Raw genomic sequence first — 16,794 nt, forward strand, 5'->3', positions numbered from 1 at the left:
TAAATTGTCTTCAGATTAAATCTCCAAATAAGGAATAAATAAGGGTAAACTTGTTGTCTTCATGGAGAATATGTCAACGTTGTAATGAATGTTATTTGATGTTTGGTCTCAAGGATATATTTTAATGGATAAAGCGACTTCATAATTTGAATTTCTACCACAATTAAATAAATAATGTTACTAAATATATTCCTACGAATTTTATGGTACTTGATTGGACATAGATGCAACCATAAATCATGATAGGTATAATTTCTGATAGAATTACGATAATAACTGATCATTATACGATACCTACATTTAATTTTAGGATGTAATATGATTATTTTTACCAAATGACATGGTCAAACTGACCAATATTTTTCATTTAATGATCGATATATGTTTAAAATAGCCATTTTTTGCTATTATATACTTGGAACTTACTTGCAACTGCTGACGTTACAATTTTGGAAGATATGCATTTCTTTAGTGACAAAATATGAATTCAATATCGACGAAAATAAGCATTTTTTTTAAAAAACCAAGAGCCGAGGGACTCTAATTAAGCATATTTATTATGCATTTTTCTAAGGCTTAGGGACTTGGATTTTCTTTTAACCAATATTAATTTACCTGCTTACCAACTGATTGTCGTTATTACTATGAGATACTTAATTTTAAAGAATATCTGACTACATCCTCATCAAATATGACTGGTACCTACGATTTATGTGATTATGAGAATTTTTCTTTGTTTTTATGATGCGTATAACAAGTATTTAGCAAGAGGATTAATTGAATCAGATCGTAGATAGTTTAGGTTTATATTTTTCGACAGAAAGAAGAGAAAGGTGATTGATGTAAATGACTGTTATCATATTTTCTTTTACGATTCTAGAATCATGAATAAAATTGTAGATTTATACAATTTAGAGGTTATTATTGAAAATAACCTGATATTATTATGGTAGATATGACGATTTTGAATTAATAAAAAAAAATTTTTTTTTTCTTGAATGAATGGACATGAACAACTTAACATTGATTCCGATGGATGGATGGTATCGCTGGTTAAATTTTTAAAAGGAAATGCGGGTTCCCAGTTGACCTCACGTTAAAAATACTATTCACAGATGCATTTTAATTATCCCTGAGAGGTGTCGCGTGGCAATTTGGAAACTATTTTGATAACAAATGTGACATGTGAAATGAAGATTGCGGCGTTGCTTAATTTTTTTTTAATGGCGTGGTCACTGATTTATTCATTGATTAATAGAAGCAAATATAGCTACCGACACTAAGCATCGTTTTCATAAATGCATTGATCCATTCTACTGATCCGAAGAGATGATAGTCGGAGGAGGGGAAAATAGCCGGGGCATTTGATAGGTCGCCCATGATGGCGCAAGAAAATTATTCCCCGCAGGATGGTGCACCTAGGATAAAGTATCTGAGGACATCAGAACGAGGAGGGGATGTGAACATTACATGAAGAGAAAACTAGTAGCAGAAGATGAGAAGAGTGGTAGGTGTAGCCTTTAGAACATGAATGAATGTGAATCATGGGAGAAAACACTATGACTCTGATCATCCACATGATGCTTTATGAAATTTTCTTCAATATACTTTGTCATAGATTGACAAAATTACTGTTAACATTCAAGTGGCAAAGGAAAAGAATAATCAAAATGATAGAAACAAGAACTTACAATTCCTGAAGCATCTACACGAGTTCCCACAATCTTCAATCTAATTTCATCATCTTGCTGGATGACGACATCCTGAATGGACCAAAAAAATATCAACATTATTATGAATATCAACTTCAAAATGAAAAGAATTAAAGAGACAGAAGTAAAAAATAAAACTGAAGACATGGAAAGAAATGTATTCACCATATGCAACAGACTATAATACACAGACAATGAAATACTTCAGTAAATAAGGAAGCAAACATGTCAATAACACCAGAGCAATGATCGTAGAGTTATAAAATTCACAGGAGGCAATGATTGGAATTCTTATTTTCTTAACATCATAATTATGTTTTGCATGAATATACAGTTTGCATATACAAAGGCATCTTATAAACAGACTGAGATTACATCCTAACGGAAAAAGGTCACTTTTTACAATGTAAACAAAAAAAAAAAAAAAAAAAAAGAAAGTCAGAGGTGTAAGTTGTGCCTAAGGGAATCTTAGACGATAACAACCAACTGTAGAAAATATGAAAGTGGTGTAGGCTAATTCTGCGATAAAACTAAGGTTAAGTTATAAGTAGGTTCCCACCTTCCAATACTTATCAATTTCTATATAATAAAAGACAAAGACACCTCCATACAGTCCATTAAGGCCCTTGGAGGAGTGGAAGGTAAAGGCTTCCACCATTGTTAACCACGGCACATGATGGGGTAGAGTGGTTAGCTCTACGCCCGCCCGCCTATGCCCCCAGGAATTAACCTGGTACTAATTTTGGGTGTAGGCTGAGTGAACCTCAGCGCCATATGCACCTCCGGAAGTGGAAATCTAATTTCTTAAATTTGACGACTTCCTGACGGGGATTCAAACCCACGTTCTTCCGGGCGAACCGAGCACGCCTTTACCGCCTCGGCCAGGCAGCCACTATTTCTACATAATAGTTTTATTAATTACATGTGTGCCGTTTCACAGTTCTTTATGCGAGCTGGTGGGAACAAATATGGAGTCCCAGCGATTAAGATGTTAATGCGAATGCATTTAACATCAATACGGATGGAAATGTAGTTATTTTCATTGGTTGGTTACGGAAAGAACCATGTCTAGAAGGCGCAGGAAAAGAATGACAAATGGACATTATTTAAACCTATTATTATAAAAAAAATTTCTCATCATTCATTACACAATCAGACCTTGAAGCAGCAAGAAGCCATCGAACTAGATTGAAAGAATCTACTTATCTGAAGCAAACAGCGTAATTTAGAAGAAAATATAATTCGCGGCTACACGCATAACATCTATTATCAAGATCTAATCGCTGCGCGAAATTTAAAATACAATAAAAAGGAGATTACCCAGATTATAATAGAGATACGTCGTGAATTGACGCGGAGCATATATAAATTTATCGGATACCGCTCAATAGTAAAAAGCATACGTACTGATCAGCTGTCGAGTGCACTTGCACTAACAAAAACATAGAGGAGCGAACTTCATTTTCCAAACAGAATAAACACTTAGCAATTATCCTAGCCGATTTGAAGCTGTCATATTGAACTAAACTGTACCATAACAGAACCTACACAATTTAAGCTTCCCAAGAGATATATTAACTGAAGAATGACTGCAATGAATCACATATTTTGTTGTTGCTCTGTTCCATACATACGAGACTCCACTATGAACCTGTAAAGAAGCAAGGCAACACTACTTGGACCTTGATGAGGCGATACGATGTTGATCAGCCCAGATGACCAGTAATCAGCTGTGAGGAACTACGATGAACCCGATCACTCGTGAAGGAACCAGATGACAAGATCCTAATCTCAGATGACTGGAGATGAGAAGACATCGAGACCACCTTAAGACAAGCTAAGTCCATTATCTGAGTCGTTTTCGTAAGTAAGAGAACATTGCCTTTTTATAATTAAATGTTGATATGTGTACTTCCGTGCGAAGACAGTGCGTAGACAAACGTCTAGGTGAGGTTGTAGGAAGTAGGTACTCATCTATGTGTAACGTCAGATCCATTAGTAGGCGTGGTCACCAAGTGATATTCCGATCGTAATGTTTCCAATGATATGCGAGAGTAAATGATTAGTGTTATTATTATTATCAGTGAAGAGTAAAGTGTGAAGTTGGTATTAATACGAGTGTTTACTAATATAATTAAGGTCACATGGTACGAGATCGTATATAGGAAGTGTTTATGAAGGAATAAGGCATTGTACTGCTCAGAGTTATAATGTTAAATTTGACACTATGACGGTAGGAAGTAAGGTGATATTTTAATAATGTCGTGGCACATTTTGCGTGCAGTTTAATGAATTGATATGCATATAATATAGTGAGAGGTTTATTATACGTGAAGTAAGAGTGATAATTGATGTATTATAGAAATGGTATAAGAATGATAGTGACTTATGATGGTCATATTTATTTATTTTTCTTAGAGTGAATAGTCATAATTGTCACAGGTGAGATGAAGTGATTTTCAAGTGATGTTTTCTGAGATTGTCATTGAATCTTTGCCAATTCCAAACGGTAGTTCTTAATCTTATGCAGAATCACGTAGTTTAGGATACGATCTAGACGCTGATGGGCAGTGCTATTATCCATGTTGAGATCATCTGAATAATCATGCAGGTAGACATGGTTGTACTTAGGCCTTCACTGAATTATTTCGGATAATTTTGACAACTCTCACAGTTTATAACCTCATTTCGGATAATATTCAAGCTACTAGACAGATCACTGGTGACATATATATTCACACAAGGATTTTTAGACGAAGATAGTGTCTTCCAACCAACTAGATTTTCCACTGGTAGTATGTTTGATAATAACTTAGTAGGATATGTGTGATGATGTTTCTTACAACCAAATACACACTTAAATTAATATTTATCCCTGAATTAAGGTCATATTATCTTAAGTCTATAATTTAAATCTTACGATAACATTATTTTGAGGGTGATTACGACTTCCAGTGGACATAGCTTAACTTACGGTGAATAACACAAGGAAATATGAGTGACTAAGAGGCAATTGAGCATATGAATATGAATATTTAAACGGCAAAGCATATGAGAGTGTACTAGTCAATCCAGGTCATGAGAAGTATTGTGATGATTTTCATTGAGAATTTTAACCTGTATGGATACAAACATTTAGTGTAACTTAAATAACATGTATCATTTTAATGAGTAGGGAGTAGGTATTAATGAACTGAATTTCACATTTATTCGAAGAATAACCGATATCAAGGCAACATAGACTCCAATCCTTATCTAAATACTTACTTGACAATTCCAAATGCGTTCTTTATTTTTCTCAAGAAAGTTTAATTGGAGACATTGTAAATAGTAACTGATAAAATTCTTTATTTCTTATTTTAATGGATGCATCCAACACTTTTAAAGTTATTGATTTTAATGTTCATTTCTTGTCAATACCATTCACTCGAATGTTTTAATTTCATTTATATTAATTTAATTCAATATTACCAAACTTATTAGGTGAATTGCACATGAATGAAACCATTAATTTTATAAATAATTCCCTAATGTTGTACAATACTTTGCTTCTAATATTCTACGGTTTTGAGGGACCAAAGGACTTATAAAATGGAGTGATGGAGCCCTAGAATGCGTTTATATTACGGTAACTTCGTAGGTTCAACCAATGTTACCTTTGATATAACGAGGTCACGACACTGTACTGTGAATTAATGATTTAGTAGACGTCAGATGACATGACTTTCTGGAACATTGGTGATGAACACAGATTTTAAGAATAATACAGAGTTATTTACTTCAAGAAATATTCATTCGATTGAATTTTCCTTTATTGTCTGACTTACTAATTTAATAAATGTGGGATATTAGAACCTCATTACTCTTTCTATGCCTTCCTAGAATAAGTGTTAGATGTAAGACCGTACTATCTTAAGTCTACAACGATTTCTCTAATGACTAATATGGATATGGTATCTAACTGGTAACGGGTAAGAGACGTCTTCCAACGTTGGTTAGAATCTACCATTAACTGACCAGAGCGTTTTTCTCTTACGGAACTCATAACCCATAGATCTTAGCCATCGAATTAATGTTGTACTTAGAGCTAGTCTGGATCTCTTGCGTATATGCCTGGACGCGGGAACGGCGCACATGATATAAACCACCTTAATCTCTAGGACATGTTTCGTTCCGATTATGGAACATCTTCAGCTAAAAGATTTGACAAAATGGCAAGACAATTAAAATACATGTGATAGTTATGATACAATAGCTAAAGGATTTGACAAAATGGCACGAAAATTAAAACACATACGATAGTTACGATGATAAAATAAAATGTTCATTCATGTTGGTTAAAATTTCAACAAGTCAGTGTCCAAGTGACAAAGTAAAATCGGCGTAAAGGTTCTTCTTTATGTTGGAGATATGTAAATTTGTTAATCCTGAAGATAAAATTAGAGATATACAAGATTTTATTAATGTACACTTATCGGGGTGGGGGAACTCTTGATAAAACAACCGTAGTTAAAGTTGAGTTGCAGTTGGAGTGTTAAAATGAGCCTGAAATGAGAAAATGAGTAAAAAGGAGGATATTTTTAAAGGAGAAAACCCTGTAAAAATGTATGTTCGTGAGAATAAAAGGATAATGGAGTTGATTACCTTATAGTCGATCATGTCGTATTTGACGTCCCCCCTTATGCCGTGTCGTTAACTGACTGAGTTCTGTGTACATGTGTGAGGCACTTGCGGTGGTCAGGGAATAGCGGAAGGAGAGGTAGGTGAAGTGAGGAAAGCGGATGAAATGTTTTGTAGGGTGGAGCTAACTGAGGAGTGGCGCTGTGATAGGCTAGGGGAAACGGAAGGAAAAGTAGGGGGAGTATTATGTAGGGTGGAGCTAATCGGAAGGAGATGTGTTGGTTGTTTTTTGGGATTCTTTTTGATGGTTTTTCTAGACGAGTCTAAATTGGTAGCCTCTTCTAATAATATATTGATATTTTCCGTGATTTCGTTAATATTCTGGCTGGGATTTCGTTTCTGATCAATCTCAATATAGATATTTTCAAGAATATTCATTAATTTGCCTTTGTTTAACGTTCATAGAATGGTCAAGTCCCTTTCTATTGATGTAAAACTGTGTTTATATTCGGTCATATGAAGACTCATGGCCGAGTACTTCTTATGTTTTTCAGCATTAATATGTTCTTGACCAACAGTATTCTGTAAGAAGGAAGTGAGCTCCCAGACGAAACTCTCTTTACATCGGTCTGTTTTCAGACCTACTTTGCTTTACGGGAGCAAAAGCTGGGTGGACTCAGGATACCTTATTCATAAGTTAGAAGTAACAGACATGAAAGTAGCAAGAATGATTGCTGGGACAAACAGGTGGGAACAATGGCAGCAGGGTACTCGGAATGAGGAGATAAAGGCTAATTTAGGAATGAACTCGATGGATGAAGCTGTACGCATAAACCGGCTTCGGTGGTGGGGTCATGTGAAGCGAATGGAGGAGGATAGGTTACCTAGGAGAATAATGGACTCTGCTATGGAGGGTAAAAGAAGTAGAGGTAGACCAAAACGACGATGGTTAGACTCAGTTTCTAACGATTTAAAGATAAGAGGTATAGAACTAAATGAGGCCACAACACTAGTTGCAAATCGAGGATTGTGGCGACGTTTAGTAAATTCACAGAGGCTTGCAGACTGAACGCTGAAAGGGATAACAGTCTATAATGATAACGTATGCATGTATGTATGTATGTATGTATGTATGTATGTATGTATGTATGTATGATATCTTACTAAGAAATTATGGCTTGTTTGCCCAATGTATGAATTGACACAATTTGAGCATTTAAGCCTATATATCCCCGAATTTAAATATTTGTTATTACTTGCAATGCTTTGGTGATTGAAAATTAAACGTTGATTGTTGTTACTGGTGCAAAAAGCAATTTTAAAATTGAGTGTCTTAAAAATATTAGTAATCTGGTAATATTCCCATTATTATATGTAAAAGTGGCGAAGTTTTTCTTTTTATGTTCTTTTACCAGCTGCGTTTGAGGTTTATTCTTCATTTTGTTAATTTATCTATGTAGATACATAGATATATATAGATACTAGCTGATGTACCTGTGCTTCACTACGGAATTCACAGAAAGACTGACTTGATGGTTTTCCTAACTGAATTCAACGTAGGTCATTACAAAAACATCAGTAGGAATGTAGCGATTGAAATCAATGTTATCATATAAAATACTCGATCAAATGAAAAACTGCACACTTTCTCACTTTCAACGAACAGTACTCCGGTGCCAATCTAACAGTCCAAAGTTGCAGAGTTGGAATAACCAGGTAGCAGATTGCCGTGAACACTCCTCTGTCATTGTTCTGTTAAATATGCACACTACTCATTCAAATCAGTGCCTCAGAGTAGGGATTGAATAGCTCGAATGCTATGATGAACCAGTGTGTTATGTACCAGTAATATCAGAAAATGTATGAACCAGAGGAATGGCATGTTAAAGAAGAAAGTTATATAACTCCCCAGCTACTTCCCGCCAATATACAGGCAGGCTGTTACACTCGGTACGACCAGGCGAGTTGGCCGTGTGGTTAGAGGCGCGCAGCTGTGAGCTTGCATCCAGGAGATAGTGGATTCGAACCCCACTGCCGGCATCCCTGAAGGTGGGATTCCGTGGTTTCCCATTTTCACACCAGTCACACCAGACTGTACCTTAATTGAAGCCTAGGCCGCTTCCTTGACACCCCTATTCCTTTCCTATCCTATCGTTGCTGTAAGACCTACTTGTGTCGGTGCGACGTAAAGCAAATAAAAAATAAAAAAAACTAGGTACGCTGCAGTAATCCTATATATCGGGGATGAGTGGAAACAGAAGACAAAAGGCACATCACAACAAACAATGGTCAATGTAATGTTATTGTTGATAAAGTTTATGAGCTTTCTATATTGCAGGCCTTCACATTAGTTTTCTTTTGACTCTGTGATATTAGGGCGTCTTACAAAATTATTTATATTGTAGACTGTAGTTCCTTATTCTCGGACTTTACATACCTATTTTCACTAAATTCTGTTTACCCATTTTCTCGTGACTCGGCACCGATAAAAAAAATCCAAATTCATGAATATCTCTGTGATTATATGCGGTACGGTAACAATGTATAAGACATAAATGATCGGAAATTTAATAACTTCTTACATAACTACTACTACTAACTTATGATATAACTAAAGTTATGTTAGTTATGTAGTATCTATCGATAAGACCACAAATAACATAAATAACTTATTTGAGAATTAAATGTCAGGCCTTCCCCTAAACTACCATTTCATTTTTTTTTTTTTGCTAGGGGCTTTACGTCGCACCGACACAGATAGGTCTTATGGCGGCGATGGGATAGGAAAGGCCTAGGAGTTGGAAGGAAGTAGCCGTGGCCTTAATTAAGGTACAGCCCCAGCATTTGCCTGGTGTGAAAATGGGAAACCACGGAAAACCATCTTCAGGGCTGCCGATAGTGGGATTCGAACCTACTATCTCCCGGATGCAAGCACACAGCCGCGCGCCTCTACGCGCACGGCCAACTCGCCCGAAACTACCATTTCACTCAGCGTGAATAAAATAATTCATAGCCTAGATTGTAGTGGTTCATCACCCGACTTTACATTCCGATTTTCATTAAATTCTCTTCAGCCGTTTTCTCGTGATGCGTGTACATACATACATACATACAGACGACAGAAATTACGGAAAAGTAAAAAAATGCATTTCCTTGTTACTGTGGACATGACCGATACAGAAATACCATTCTTTTCAAATTCTGAGCAATGTACAGACAAAACTCTTATTTTATATATATAGATTACCTTTCAGGCCTTCAACTAAACTACCATTTCACTTAGTGTGAATAAAATTATTGATGGCCTAGATTATAGCGACTTATTCCCCGAATTTGCATACCAATTTTCGTGAAGATACGACCACTAATATAATAAATATCTGAGAATTAAAATTTAGGCCTTCCCCTCAACTACCACTTTTCTCAGCGTGAATACAATTATGTATAGCCTATATTGCAGCGACTTATTTCCCATCTTTGTCTACCGATTCGCATTAAGATACGACCACTAATAATACAAATATTTGAAAATTAAATTTTAAGCATTCCCCTAAACTGCCATTTCATTCAGCATGAATTTAATTATTTATGGCCGAGATTATATCGACTTATTACCCCGACTTTGCATACCGATTTTCATTAAGACACGACCACTAATAACATAACTATTTGAGAATTAAATGTCAGGCCTTCCCCTAAACTACCATTTCACTCAGCATGAATAAAATAATTTATAGCCTAGATTGTAGTGGTTCATCGCCCGATTTTACATTCCGATTTTCATTAAATTCTCTTCAGCCGTTTTCTCGTGATGCGTGTACATACATACATACATATATACAGACATTACGGAAAAGTAATAAATGCATTTCCTTGTTACTGTGGACATGACCGATACAGAAATGCCATTCTTTTCAAATTCTAAGCAATGTACAGACAAAACTCTTATTTTATATTAATGAATACTTATAATAATGGGAATATTTGCCAGATTACTAATATTTTTAAGAAACTCTAATTTTAAAATTGTTTTTCGCACCAATAACAACAATCAACGTTTAATTTTTAATCACCAAAGCATTGCAAGTAATAACAAATATTTAAATTCGGGGACATATAGGCTTAAATGCTCAAATTGTGCCAATTCATACATTGGGCAAACAAGCCGTAATTTCTTAGTAAGATATCAAGAACATATTAATGCTGAAAAACATAAGAAGTACTCGGCCATGAGTCTTCATATGACCGAATATAAACACAGTTTTTCATCAATAGAAAGGGACTTGACCATTCTACGAACGTTAAACAAAGGCAAATTAATGAATATTCTTGAAAATATCTATATTGAGATTGATCAGAAACGAAATCCCAGCCAGAATATTAACAAAATCACGGGAAATATCAATATATTATAAGAGGCTAGCAAATTAGACTCATCTAGAAAAACCATCAAAAAGAATCCCAAAAAACAACCTTCCGATTAGCTCCACCCTACATAACCTTCCCCCTACTTTTCCTTCCATTTCCCCTAGCCTATCATAGCGCCACTCCTCAGTTAGCTCCATCCTACAGAACATTTCACCCTCTTTCCTCACTTCACCCACCCCTCCTTCTGCTATTCCCCGCACACCGCAAGTGCCTCACACACGTACACAGAACTCAAGTCAGTTAACGGCACGGCGTAAGGAAGGACGTCAACACGATCGACTATAAGGTAATCAACTCCATTATCCTTTTATTCTCACGAACATACATTTTTAAAGGGTTTTCTCTTTTAAAAATATCCTCCTTTTTACTCATTTTCTTCTGGTTTCAGACTCATTTCAATAGTCCAACTGCAACTCAATTCAACTACGGTTGTCTTATCAAGAGTTTTCCCTGACTACTATACATTAAGAAAATCTTGTATATCTCTAATTTTATCTTCAAGATTAACAAATTTTCATGTCTCCAACATAAAGAAGAACCTTTACGCTGATTTTACTTTGTCATTTGGACACTGACTTGTTGAAATTTTAACCAACATGAATGAACATTTTATTTTATAATCATAACTATCATACATGTTTTAATTTTCATGCCATTTTGTCAAATCTTTTAGCTGAAGATGTTCCATAAACGGAACGAAACATGTCTTAGAGATTAAGCTGGTTTATATAATGTAATTAATAAAACTATTATATAGAAATTGATAAGTATTGGAAGGTGGGAACCTACTTATAACTTAACCTTAGTTGTGTTGAGCCAATACGGGATAAAATATGAGATTTATAAGCTATAATTCTGCAATTACTGCAGAGAAAAGGGAGGAGTATATGAGCACGGAAACTGAAAACTAAGCGGATACAGAGTGTAGAAATACAGACAAGGAATGGGAGAATTTTAAGGTACTTGACCCCATCCTTCACTGTGTACCACCATTCAGGAGAACGAGTCAGGGTACAAGGCTAGCCCCTCTGTGACATCTCTGACACCTCCCTGGGAGTATCTGTTGACTATTAGAAGCCTCAGAAGGACTGAGGATTGGGAATGATCCAGGGGAATTTGCTTTCTGCGTTGTTCTCGGCAGCTAAGGCCTTCCTATATAAAGCAGACTGGATGACCTTGGTCGGATTGCTGTGGAGTTTAATTGAGTGAGTGCAGTACGGAGAAGTGGTTGTTACTGTGGTTAAGTGTGGCAGAGTGCAGTTCAGAAGCATTGTTGTGTTGAGCTGCGGAGTTGAGGTTCGAGTCTGTTTGCAGTCCGTGAGTGTCCAGGGTGCATGTGCCAGCGTGGGAATCTACAAACCAGCAGGGACCATCTAACAGAGACTGTTGGAGTATTTGACCAAGAGTGAGTGAAACTGTGTAGTATGTTCATTTGTAAAGAATAATAGAGTGCACAAACTGTAAAAAATCAGTGACTGTGTTAGTGTGAGCACAGAGCGCCATCTGTGAACTAGTGTGTCTGGGTTAGTGTATGTGCTAGTAGTTACAATAAATTTTGGTCACAAAATTAAATGTTACCAGTTTTCTTCTTACCCTGTCGGCCTATCATGTTACAATACTTTTGTTGGCAATAGTGGAATGATAAAGTAAAGGGACTACATAATGAAAAGAAGAAATTATGAAGAAAATGAATGACAAGGACTGAAAAAAAAAATAGATAAGGAACACTGAAGCAAAAGAACGAGCAAGGAGGTAGCTGCTGAAGGAAAGAGCGAAAAATCTCAAGCAAGATCATTTAATTCATAATGCATAAATCTCTACGTTTTAGAACCAAACCTCTCAGGGAGGTATTCAGGATTTGAGGAACATTTTGAATCTCCATGAACAGTACTTACATTTCAGTCCATATTTTGAAAAATATTTGTTTAATTCTCTTACGGGTTTAGTACTCGTAGGTGATTGTTGTGGGGGGATTAGTCTCATTTCCGAGGCAAGATTTGTATATACCGTTATTAAGGACCTCAGAAACTGGTGGATAAAATGCCACACCATCAATGGAAAAAAATACTTAACAGATGGTAAAAACACATTAAAAAAAAAAGCATCAAGTTGTTAAATAAGCTGAGATAATTTAAATTTTTAATGCATTAATGAATTTCTAACAACATAAATTCAATTGTAATACCAATATAATGGTCCGTTATTGGACATTATAAATTTTCCAGCCAACTCATTCTTGGTTGCCTGCGTTTCGCCCTCGTGTGCTAAGTTAGGCTTGTCAGTTGGGACTTAGCACACCACCCAAGACGCAAGGCTAGTGCATACCGTGGAGGCCACTGCATAGGCTATTTGAAGCCACCAGCAGTGCCAATGCACTATGAGAGCTATGTCTCATTTCCAAAAATAGATGCCTGCCTGGCCATCAAATGATGTAGATGTTGATTCCCATAGGGATTTACCTTTACTGTTTAAGTGAATACCATGGTTAGTGTGAATACCATGGTTAGTGAATAAGTTTCTATCACAATTACCTGTCTACTACCTTGACATAATGATATTTAATGCAAAACTATTTTATACGATCATTTGTTTTCTTAAGTTCTGTATTCACACATGACCAACTTGGAAGGTCATACCTGAGAGGACAGGTAGTCACAATAAAATTTGCAGTGTACACAATTTGCAGTATATCGAGTAAATTTTTTATGAACAACTTTGCACAGTTCTGATAAACACAATTTCCTCCTGCCATTAACACCGTGAAATTAGGCCTACTTTTGGTTTCAGTGGGCGTATTTCCGCCACTCAGTTTAAATTCGATTTTGCACCTGGTTTTGCATTACTATGAGCATGGAAATTTTTATTTAAGTTATTCATTTTCACAGCCACACCCTGACTGTGACTGTCTGAGAAAACATGTATATCTACAGTTTCCGATGTCAAAAATTCTAAGTTACTGGTAGACTTACTTTTTGACATATTTTTCACTTGTAATTCTGGTACATTTACTTCTGAAGTACATCTGTCTTATCACTACTATCACCTAAGATGGAAATTTCATTTAATGTCACAACATTCAAATTTCCTTGGGGCTGGGATTTAGGCCACCCCTTGTGTTTCTGTGTTCTCCATGTGGGTCATGCGAATTGCCGGTCCACAGCACTGTCCATACAATAAGAGGTTAAGTCACCAAATTTGCTAATACCCCGATAACACCAGCATTAGTATTCACACTGGAAGAAGACAACCTTGTGAGAGTATATCTTAATCCTGACGTAGCACATTAATTATTTCATTCTTCGTTTTAAGTTTGTTTTCAGGATGTTTTATTTGGTCCTTTGTTTACCACTCGCAAACTTAAGAATCACTATCTTTAAAGTAAGTCAGATTTATCTTAGCACATTTCTCATGTATCCAGAAGTTACAGTTTATACAAAATATACCTTTCATCACTTTTTTGTACACATTTTACAAGAATTACCATTTATATGGATCTTAGCAACAGATGAAACATATGCCTTCGCCATCTTCCACAAGACTGAGCATGGCGAGGTTTTCCATGTACTACTTTTGTCTCAAACATATCTGCTAGTTCCCTTGTCACATTTGCCGTGGATTCCCTACCATTGTACCATTGTTACTTTGTTTCAGCTTTACCACTGAGCCTTTTTCCTTCTCTTTAGTTTGCATTGCCCACGTAAGTTCAAGTAAATACTGTATCATCACTTCTCTTGTGATATTATGATATTTTCTTTTTGGTCCTTTGTACGCTTGTGGTCGGTGTCTAAGTGTGCCTTATAAATTACATCATACAACTCATCATTAGAACAGAAATATCTAATACGGTCACCATTTTGAGACCTCTGTTCTATTAATTTTTCAACACCAATTGTTAATATAACGTACCTTCTAATACACCGAAAATCCAATGAGGTGAGTGGTTTGTCACGACTGTTTCTCTTGACTGTTCTTACTTGAATATCTGTTTGAACTTCGCAGATGTTAATAAAAATTTATTGTCTGCATTTGAAATCCTATACTCACACAATTTCAACTCAAAATCTTCTTTACAAACTACATACATTGTGCTATACGTTTGCTTGACAACATATCTATAATCAGACTAGCCAATAAGAAAATGACAAGAACAATTTAATCTCTTCAGAGCCTATTCACTACTACCAACGTTTCAAACCGTGAATTACATATAAATTCTAACTTTGGACACTTCCTCATTTCCACAATCCTAGCTTTGGCCATTTAAAGAAAACCAAAGCCAGGAGGATATAAGTCATTCGGGCTTTAGTAATTATTAAACATCCAAACTTACATTTCAATAAATAACTTGGTAAATGACTGTCTTTGGATTTTGCACCACACAAGGATATCAAATGCAGACAAAAGGCACAGTAATACAAAATTATCTTTAAAAAAAAAAAAGTAATGAAGAAGTGGGAAGGGCAAGGAGGAAAGAGAATACGTAATAGCTGAGAAAACTGGAAATATAAAAAGCTTGGAGATCTGAATGACAGCACAAATTTTCAATTCTGATGACTTCTCAGTCAATTTTTCTATTTGAATGATATGTTTCCAGATGAGATGGTTCCTTGTTCGGAAGTCAATTGTAGTTAATGAATATTTTATGCAAACACTTTTTTTTTTTTTTGCTAGGGGCTTTACGTCGCGCCGACACAGATAGGTCTTATGGCGACGATGGGATAGGAAAGGCCTAGGAGTTGGAAGGAAGCGGCCATGGCCTTAATTAAGGTACAGCCCCAGCATTTGCCTGGTGTGAAAATGGGAAACCACGGAAAACCATTTTCAGGGCTGCCGATAGTGGGATTCGAACCTACTATCTCCCGGATGCAAGCTCACAGCCGCGCGCCTCTACGCGCATGGCCAACTCGCCCGGTCAAACACTTATTACAAGAATAGAAACCTGTAAAAATATTTCCTTACCACTGTATTTATTTTACTTACTTCTTCTTTAGACTTGTAACAAGGTGGGTTCGAGTTGGGGCAGAACTGCATATCAGCAGGAATAGACTGGAACAAAAGCAATAAAATAACCCAGTTCAGTACACTTTTTAGGAAACAAGAGAGTATCAAATAGTTTTCTTCACACTATCACAATGAACAGATTCTGAATGTCAATGGAATACATAATTTTCTTACTGCGCTTAATATTGCATGTAAAGTGAAACTATCGGTGGACTATGCTAATAGGAACCTGATCTTGAATTCTCAGTACTTCTATTTTCATTTTTGTATCATTTACATTTTATACAAAACTTACATCTTACAAGGTTTTCTGTAATTAATTACATTTCTCTTTATGGATTTGCAAAAGCAAAATGTACTGGTCACCACAAATATCGAAGAAAAATCTGACATGGATCGTTTTCAGTCACCCCTCCCTACTATTTTTCCTTTGGCTGTCCAGCTTAGCTCACCTTCTCTCAGCTCAACAACAACCACCACCACTACTTATATACGAACACCAACTTTCTATACTCTCCTTTCAAATGCATAGTTGATGACGATAATTTTGTGTGTTATTGCTAGCCCAGTGCAGACCTTGTAAGGCAGACCCTCTAATGAGGGTGCGTGGCATCTTCCATGTATAGAAAGCTGCACGTTTGTGTAGTGGATGATAGTGTTGTGTGTGGTGTGCGAGTTGCAAGAATGTTAAGTACAGCACAAACAGCCAGAATAGTTTATGGCTGAAATCCCTCAATTCGGAAGGAATTGAACTGGAGGACTGAAGGCCAAGATGCTGACCGCTCAGTCATGGAGCCAAATGCACACTGCTGATTTTTAAATATATAATTATAAATTGGTTTCTTAATTACAATGTGTAGCATATTGAAAAACAAAACAAACTTCTTCAATGCTGTTCACTAACCTCATGGATTAACAACAGATGAATTAAAATTTGAATGAAACTTCACACTTAGCTTTCACAACCGTATTATACCGGGTGGCTCCTCAGCCCCTTGCGATTTAGTTTTATGTAACCTGCCTCGTTTACTAC

The 16,794-nt window shown here is 36.1% G+C and overlaps 1 protein-coding gene across 1 annotated transcript in view; it reads right to left on the bottom strand.

Moving 5' to 3' along the window:
• Polr2G (DNA-directed RNA polymerase II subunit Rpb7) overlaps window positions 1–16,794 on the bottom strand; it is a 113,978-nt gene that overhangs the window by 16,912 nt on the left and 80,272 nt on the right. The window contains exons 5-6 of the mRNA XM_067153305.2: window positions 15,741–15,806; window positions 1,692–1,763 (exon numbers count right to left, since the gene is read on the bottom strand). Coding sequence (XP_067009406.1) covers window positions 1,692–1,763; window positions 15,741–15,806 — 138 coding nt within the window. The remainder of the gene's footprint in view (window positions 1–1,691; window positions 1,764–15,740; window positions 15,807–16,794) is intronic.

Source organism: Anabrus simplex, chromosome 1 (assembly GCF_040414725.1).
Source record: "Anabrus simplex isolate iqAnaSimp1 chromosome 1, ASM4041472v1, whole genome shotgun sequence".
Lineage (NCBI taxonomy): Eukaryota > Metazoa > Arthropoda > Insecta > Orthoptera > Tettigoniidae > Anabrus > Anabrus simplex.